General features: G+C 42.8%; 1 protein-coding gene across 1 annotated transcript in view; it reads left to right on the top strand.

Moving 5' to 3' along the window:
• MAP7D3 (MAP7 domain containing 3) overlaps positions 1–8,810 on the top strand; it is a 34,060-nt gene that overhangs the window by 16,355 nt on the left and 8,895 nt on the right. Inside the window, exons 7-10 of the mRNA XM_051827582.2 lie at positions 4,692–5,200; positions 5,767–5,891; positions 6,131–6,336; positions 7,902–8,034. Coding sequence (XP_051683542.2) covers positions 4,692–5,200; positions 5,767–5,891; positions 6,131–6,336; positions 7,902–8,034 — 973 coding nt within the window. The remainder of the gene's footprint in view (positions 1–4,691; positions 5,201–5,766; positions 5,892–6,130; positions 6,337–7,901; positions 8,035–8,810) is intronic.

Below are 8,810 nucleotides of genomic sequence, written 5' to 3'. Positions count from 1 at the left end.
CTGGTGTTTCTCTCATGCATATTTTAGAAATCTTTTTCTTTATCTTTTACTGTGAAGAGTTTGACTACTATGTGTTGTGGTGAAGATCTTTTCTGGTCATGCGTATTAGGAGTTCTGTGTCCCTACTGTACTTAGACATCCTTTTCTTTCTCAAACTAGGGAAATTTTCTGTAATCATTTCACTAAAAAGGCCTTCTAATCCATTCTCGCTTTCCATGCCTTCAGGAACTCCTAAGACCCATTGTTGAGTCATTTGATAGTATCCTGTAGATCTCCAACACTGTTTTTAGTTTTCTAATTTCTTTTTCTTTTTGATCTGACTATAAAATATCCAGAGATTTGTCTTCTAATTTGGATATTCTTTCTTCTGCCTCACAGATTCTGTTGTAAAGGCTTTCCACCACATTTTTTATTCTATTGAATTCTTCATTTCCTACACTTTGTTTTGACTTCTGTTTAAAATCTCCATTTCATGAGAAAAATTTTCTTTCATGTCATGTATGGATTTCTTTAGATTATGGATTTTTTTCTGACTACTTCTAAGTAATCCTATGATCAATTTTTTGAATTCTGTTTCTGGCATTTCTCCAATTTCTTCATTTTCACATTCAATATTGGCATGTTGTGTTCTTTGGGAGCATCATGTTCTCTTCATTATTTTTGTTTCTTGAATTACTGCATTTATTCTTAGGCATTTGTGGAGATACTTGTTGGTTTATTTTTTCTCCTGTGATTGCTTTTATCTTTGGACTATGGCTCTGTGGTTTACTGGAGTGTCTGCTCTTTCAGTGAATACCCTGAGGTGTGTGCTGGGGATGGCCAGGGAGCTCTGTTCAGGGCTCCAAGGTGAGGGGACTATTCAAGGTGACTCCCAAATTGGGTGTGGTAAATACCCTCTTTATTTATTTATTTATTTGAAAGTCAGAGTTACAGAGAGAAAGAGAGAGAGAGAGAAAGAGAGAGAGAGAAAGATGTTTTCCATCCACTTGTTCATTCCCCAATTGACTGCAATGGCCAGAGCCGCACCAATCCGAAGCCAGGAGCCAGGAGCTTCTTCTGGGTCTCTCATTGGGGTTGCAGGGGTCCAAGGACTTAGGCCATCTTCTTCTGCTTTCCCAGGCCATACCAGAGAGCTGAATCAGAAGTGGAAAGCTGGGACTCAAACCGGTGCCCATATGAGATGCTGGCTCTGCAGGCGGTGGCTTTACCTGCTACGCCACAGTGCTAGCCCCTAAATATCCTCTTTTTAATTTTTTTTAATTTATTTTTTAAGGAATACAAATTTCATAAGTACAACTTTAGAAATATAGTCAATCTTCCCACCATACCCGCCCTCGCATCCACACTCCCACCTCTCCTCCTCCCTCTCCCCTTCCCAGTCCCATTCTCCTTTAAGATTCATTTTCAATTCAATTTTTACACAGAAGACCAACTCTACACCAAGTAAATATTTCAACAATTTGCACAAACACAAAAAAAACTGAGAACAAATTTTACAGTTAACTCTCATAATACAATGCATTGAGGACAGAGGTCCTGCATGGGGAGTTAGTGCACAGTGACTCCTGTTGTTGATTTAACAATCAATATTTTTATGCATGACATCACATCAGTGACCTACCAAGGTTCTTGAAATGAGCTGCCTAGGTGATGGAAGCCTTTTGAATCCACAAACTCCATCAGTATTTGGATAAGGCCATAAGCAAAGTGGAAGTTCTCGCCTCCCTTTAGAGAAAAGTTTTTGTTCAGCTCTGTTGGTATAGTTTCATGCTCACCTGCTCTCCTCCAAGGAGACCAATGCCTGGGTGCTAGCCCCAGTGGGTATACCATTCATCTGTGTTACCACAAGAACCACACAAAGGATCTGCGCAGTCCTCAGTGTGAGCACAAATCCCTCAGCAATGACCCTCACCAGGAAATCAGGGAGTCCCAAGCATGTGGAGCTGTCCACAGTGAATGCCCAAAGACCTAGCCACATCCCATGCTCTCCCATGCAGCCACAGTGTTTTCACAGTCCCAGCACAAAAGGCTCCCAAAGTATGAGCACCCAGCCCCCTGACAGTTCTCCCAGCCAGACTCAGGCTTCTCCTCTCAGTTGATTTTTGGGTACACAGACACAAGCAGGCACAGCTGTTGTATATGTCCTAAATGGTACCCACCCACTCTCAGCTAGTTACTGGACACCAGTGCCGGGGCCAGTGCCGGAGCTCACTTGATTAATCCTCCGCCTGCGGCGACTGCATCCCATATGGGTGCCGGATTCTAGTCCCGGCTGCTCCTCTTCCAGTCCAGTTCTCTGCTGTGGCCCAGGAAGGCTGTGGGGGATGGCCCAAGTGCTTGGGCCCTGCACCCACATGGGAGACCAGGAAGAAACACCTGGCTCCTGGCTTTGGATCGGCACAGTGCCGGCCGTAGCAGCCATTTGTGGAGTGAACCAATGGAAGGAAGACCTTTCTCTCTGTCTTTCAGTGTCTATAACTCTACCTGTAAAAAAAAAAAAAAAAAGAAAGAAAGAAAGAAAGAAACATGCCCCCTTTTTTCCCTCTAGGTTGGCAGGTACACTGTCCCCCACAGGGCTCCAAGCCTGACTCATGCCAGGCTCTTCCCACAGCTTTATTGCCAGTGGGTTGGGCTGTTGCAGTCTGGTCTCACCTCACTCTCCAAAGCTGGTGCTGAGGCTCTTGGCTGCTGGGGGGCTGAGTTGTGTCTGTGTTCATGCTGTGTATCCACAACCTCCACATATATCCATAGTGTCCCTCTAATTTGCATGGAGTTTCTTCTGTTGTTTTTTCTCTAACTCTTCCCTGAGATTGTATTCTCTCCACGTTTTTTAACTATCTTCTCCTAAACTAGAGCAGTAACTCCCTCCCTATTCCGCCATCTTGGTGCCTCTCCAAGTGTGTACTCTTTAAGTGGCTTTTGATACATATTGCCAAGATGCCACCCAGGGGACATATGCAAATCTGCACATCTACCACAGTGTATGAAACTGCTTGGCTCCAAAGATTAGAATTATAATTTTCCTCCATCTTAGCTGACACACCCAGTATTATCATTCTTGCCCATTTCCCAGGCATAAAATAGATAAACTTAGATTGTCAAATCTTTGAGGAATCTTGGAGAACCAACCTAGTCTGATTACTGACATTTCAGTAAATATGTGTGAGAAAATGTTATTTCTTCCATTCTATTCTAAAAAAATCTAATATGGAGGGTATGGAGGGTCTTATGTTATCACTGCAATGGTAAGATCTCTATTTCTGGCAGAGGTATTCAGATGTTTACTTTTTTTAACCTACAAACATTTATTGATAATCTCTCTTGATTGTGACCCAAGTTAGTGGATAATACAAGAGGTTTACCCATGACTCAGATGTTTGTACATCTGACATTAGAAGTCTATCCATTCATCCTAACACATATAGACTTCCCTTCAGGCCCAGAACCCTTCTGGACTCCATCCTATCCCTTCCCTCTAAGACACAGCAGATGAATCACTTATTGCTTGGCCTCTGTTGATTATTTACTCCCCTCATATTTGTTTCCCTGATTAAAACATCTTTGACTGGGGCTGGTGTTGTGGCGTCTGACACTGGCATCCCATATGGGCACTGGTTCAAGACCCGGCTGCTCCACTTCTGATACAGCTTTCTGCTAATGTGCCAAGGAAAACAGCAAAAGATGGTCCAAGTGCTTGGGCTCCTGCACCCACATGGGAGACTTGCAAGAAGTTCCAGACTGCTGGCTTTCATCGGCACAGCCCTAGCCATTGTGGCTATTTGGGGAACCAGCAGACGGAAGACCTCTTTCTCTCTGTATCTCCCTCTCTCTATCTCTAACTCTGCATTTCAATTCAATAAAAAAAAAAATTCTTAAAACATTTTTTGCCCTGGTGTGTTCCAGTTGCCAAAGCATCTGAGGCTGGTATGTCAACCACCTCAACTTTTGTTGTTTTTTTTTTTTTTTAAAGATTTATTTATTTATCTGAAAGAGTTACACAGAGAGAGAAAGAGATGCAGAAAGAGAGAGAGGGAGAGAGAGGTCTTCCATCTGCTGATTCACTGCCCAGGTGGCTGCAATGGCTGATCCGAAGCCAGGAGCCAGGAGCTTCCTCCACGTGGGTGCAGGGGCCCAAGGACTTGGGCCATTTTCTACTGCTTTCCCAGGCCATAGCAAAGAGCTGGATAGGAAGTGGAGCAGCCGGGTCTCAAAACGGTGCCTACATGGGCTGCTGGCACTGCAGGCAGTGGCTTTACCCACTGTACCACAACACCAGCCTCAAGCGCCTCAACCTTAACCAAGGCCTCAGTTCAACTTGATCCAATCCCAACTATGATCATTTTGTTTCAGTGTTGAAGATTATTTTTCATGAAAATAACCCTGACATATAGTGTGATTAAAATAGAAATAGCTTATTACCAGCAACAGCTTCAGAGAAACAGCTCACTTTCATCTGGAGTAGACTACCGCTTTCACATCTACTCTGTTGTTGGCGTAACTTCTGAAGTGCTAGATTTCTCCTGGGTCTGTGATCTGTGTCACTAAGTACTTGCTATGTGTGTAATGCCTGTGCTTTCCTAACAGCCTCTCTTTTCTCTGGTTCTCTTCTTACGTTGTGTGCCTGGCATGTTTCTGCCTTGTGAGATCACTCACTTTATGGAATTTCCCTCTCTGTCCTTACTCATTTACAGGCACCCGCACCACTGTATTCCGATATGTACACGTGCCCTTGCGTAGATACAGCAGTGATGAACTGAAGCCGATTTTCCTGCCTCCTAAGACGGTAGTGAAGACACCATCTCAGACTGTACTGGAAGTAACAGCTCAGGAGAAAGTAGAAACATCTGCCCAGGTGAGCGTGGAAGCTCCCCCTGAGGCCAGCGCAGAAGTGCCTGCCCAGGCAACTACAGAAGCGCCCCCTGAGGCGAGTGCAGAGGAGCCCCCCAAGGCACACACGGAAGCACCGCCCAAGGTGATCATGGAAGTGCTCTCCAGGGCCAGAGAGGAAGCGCCTCCCGAGGTGAGCGTGGATGCCTCTCCCCTGGTAAGCGTGGAAGTAGCCCCCATGGTGAGCGGGGATTCCTCTGCTGAGGTGAGCGTGCACTCATCCTCTGAGGCGAGTGTGGAAGTGTCACCGGAGGACAGCAGGGAAGCAGCCCCTGAGCCGAGTGCGGAAGTGCCCCCCAAGGCAGCCCCTGAGGTGAGTGTGGAAGCATCTTGTAAGCGAAAGTGAGAGTTCCGTAGGTTTGTCAAGTGCCTTTTATTGACATATTTTCCCATAAAATTTGTATATCATCATTGTATATCACAGCGTAACTGACTTACTACTAGTATTTTGCTATAATAAATTATAAATATTATAATAAATACTAAAATTAATCAAATGAGACAACTCACTTAAACTATTCGTAATTCTCTCATATTTGTTTCCCCTGAAAGCTAGAATATTAATTTTTAGTAAAAGGGAGAAGATACAAGAGTTTATATATCAATAAACAGTATCTATCAGTTCTGTTCTTTTTGAGATGTTCCAAGCCCATAGGATTTAGATGCAGAATTAAGTTGTGAAGTAAAAGATTTCTTTTAGATTATTTCTGTGCCCTACTTGAATTGTGTAATATAACTTGTTAGTCTAGAAGCAAATTCCAAATTCTCAGTTTAAGAAGCCGTAATTGGCCTTTATACAGAGTAATTTTTGTTCTTCAAAAGCCAGCTGGAGTAAAGTTATTGCTGATAATTTCTTGTCTTTTGCACTGATCTGTTCAGAATCTAGTCAAGGACATACTGGCCTCATACCCTCTTGCCAAGAAGTTCCCATCATCACTCCCACCATGTCCTAGTTGGTCATCATCTGTACTGGGCTACCAACTCCCATTTTCTCAACATGCTAAGTAAGTAGCTGATTTGTAGCTGTTCCTGATAGGTGTCTACCAGGATAAATTTTATGTCAGATTTCCATAACTAAAGTATGCAAGATAACTTAAAGGAAAAACCCTTTAAAGTGGATTTACTTTTGTCTCTAATGTCTAATTCCAAGATTATGATATTATCTCATAGTATCAAGACCTGACATTTCACGAAATGTACACTAAAAATTAATTAGCACACATTTGTTACTTTTTCTCGGCAGGCAGAGCCATAAGACCAGCCCCCTGTCACCTTCACCATTCATGTCAAAACAGTCAGCACAGAGTTCTCTGTTCTATAAAATGACACCGGACCAACGTGCCCTATTTTCACAAAGTGCATTAGGTTCTTTCCCAAAGAAAAGAGAAACTGCTTCCAAAACAATAAGAAAATGTGAGGCTGTGAGCCAAAGGCATATGGTGTCTGAAGGTAAGCTCTTTCACTAAGGGGTTTGCTTTAGCAACACAGAGTATCTTGAGGTAAGTTTGGGAATGCTCATGTTCATTGTATTCTCCCATTGATTAGGGGATGATTTTCTTTGGAAGGAAATGTAGCCAGTTCCTGGCTCAGGGGAACACATCTCTGGCTGCTTGTCCTTGTTGCCCTACCCCTTTGTTTTAAAAAACCCATGTTTACAGCTGCTGTTAAATATTGGGGGGCCAGTGTTGTGGTGTAGCTGGTAAAGGCACCACCTGCAATGCTGGCATCCTATATGGGTGCCTGTTTGAGGCTTGACTGCTCCACTTTCAATCCAGCTTCCTGCTAATGCACTTGGGAAAGCAGTGGAAGATGGCCCAAGTGTTTGGGCCCCTGCACCCATGTGGGAGACCTGGATGAAGCTCCAGGCTCCTGGCGTCAGTCTGGCCCAGCCCTGGCCATTGTAGCCATTGTAGCCATTTGGGGAGTGAACCAATGGATGGAAGAACAATTCTCTCTCTCTCTTTTGTCCTCTGTCTCTGTAACTCTGCCTTTCAAATAAATAAATAACTCTTTTTTAAAAAAAAAAATATATATATATATTGGATGGAAGGGTTGCTCCAAATGATCCCTAGGGGCCTGTCTAGCTCTGATAATGGGTCATTTAGGGAGAGAGCACATCCCAGCCATGTGTGGATGAGCAAGTTTTCCTCCGAAGATGTAGGTCAGTTTCCAGACATGGGCCATAACATGTGGTACACCTTGCTTTGTGTGGTTGTAGGTTCCTGAAAGTGCCTTGTTGCTATTCCACCTGGCACAGGCAAGCTCCATGCCTACAGACATTTCTTAATTCCAAACACTAGGGAGTTGTTTCTTTTTAAGGCATCCCACAGTGAATTTTTTTGTGACAGAAATAATCTCTTATTACAAATTATTAATTCTTGAGATATTTTAGAATTCTCACTTCCTGTATAGTTTGTTTGCAATAAAGTTCACTAAATAGACTAAAATATTATAATCTCTCTCCATGTAGTCACCTCGTTTTACTAATAGACTTGGTTTCCTTTGTTATCTACTGTTAGACACTTTATGATCAACTAAGTGCATATACTGCTCTCAGAGTTCAGCTGAAGAGTAATTATATAGTAGAAATGATGCACAAATCTCAAAATGTATGGCAGATATTTTTTTTTGTTTAGTCGAATATTTAAAAATTTTACCCTTCATTTGGACCAGGCCTAAGCTTGTCTTCCCCTGTGTTCAGGATATCTTAATCTTGTACCATACAGTCAGTTGAATCAGTTATCTCCTAACAACTAAAACTAAAGCAGAATTGCATTCTTTTGTTTTGGAACAAATAGTTGTTAAAAAAAATGCTAATTCTGGTACTGGGAGATGTGTCACTGGGGTGGGTTTTGAACAAATCACCAGGAGTTTGCTTTCAGTTTATAAATTTAGGTCTGTGCACATGCTGCTGCTCACTTCGTTAAATGTTTTGGGTTGCATTGTACTTCTTTATTAGACTGAAGGGCAGTTAGTTGCCTACACTAATGGCTTGGCACATTTATTTTAACCAGAGCCTGGTATTAAAAGCACACCAGGGACTATGAGTGCTGAGGAGGCTACAAAAATATTAACAGAAAGACGCCGTCTTGCTCGTGAACAAAAACTCAAAGATGAAGAAAGACTAAAAAAAGATACAGAACCAAGGTGAGCACAAAATCATCTTTCCCATGCAGTACACTTTGGAGCCTAGATTTGGAAAGTCCAAACTCTTACCCTCTCGTTACAACTTGTCAAGGAGCAACTGTCTTTTTCTTCAGTGAGGAGCAGAAATGCCTCACTGCCTTCTAAGCAAGTAAAGAGTGGGTAGGAAGCATTTCTGACCCCTATAACCGGCGGAGCACAGAGGACCCTGGTGTGTGCATCAATGGTGCAATCCTTGTTAGTCCCATACATTGGATGTCATTAAGACGTGGTAGAAGGCATAAAGAGACCAGCCTCATGTCCAGGGGCTTTTCATTCATGGATGGCAACCCCCTTCTTTATTTTTAAAAGCTTGTAACTTCAGGATTCACAAACCTGGTGATTAAACTTCCTCATGTGTAACTTTGGGTGCTTTCCAATGACCTTTGTGACACCTGAATCTCATCAGGCCAGTGAGTCATTGCTAAAGGATTTCCTATGGTATTTGTTAAGATATCATTGCATATTTGCTATGGGCAGCAAATTGCATGCACAATTGCATGCATTTGGACCTGAGTGAAATTTTTCTTGCTCCTGCATCTTGAGGTTAATTTGATGTTGGGTCCTTTAATGTAAGCCTTCTCTGTCCATGGCCTTCAAGGAATAACTACAGTACTGACTTTGTGTGCAAGTATTAAGCATTCTTTGAAATAGTCACATAGTTTCCATATAGATGGGCTGAGGGAAGGGAGGAAAGGGGAAATTGTGACTGGCAAGAAACTATATATAACCTGAAGAAG

This window comes from Oryctolagus cuniculus, chromosome X (assembly GCF_964237555.1).
Source record: "Oryctolagus cuniculus chromosome X, mOryCun1.1, whole genome shotgun sequence".
NCBI lineage: Eukaryota > Metazoa > Chordata > Mammalia > Lagomorpha > Leporidae > Oryctolagus > Oryctolagus cuniculus.
Note: the sequence above shows the minus strand (reverse complement) of the source record. Positions and strands in the feature narration are given on the sequence as shown.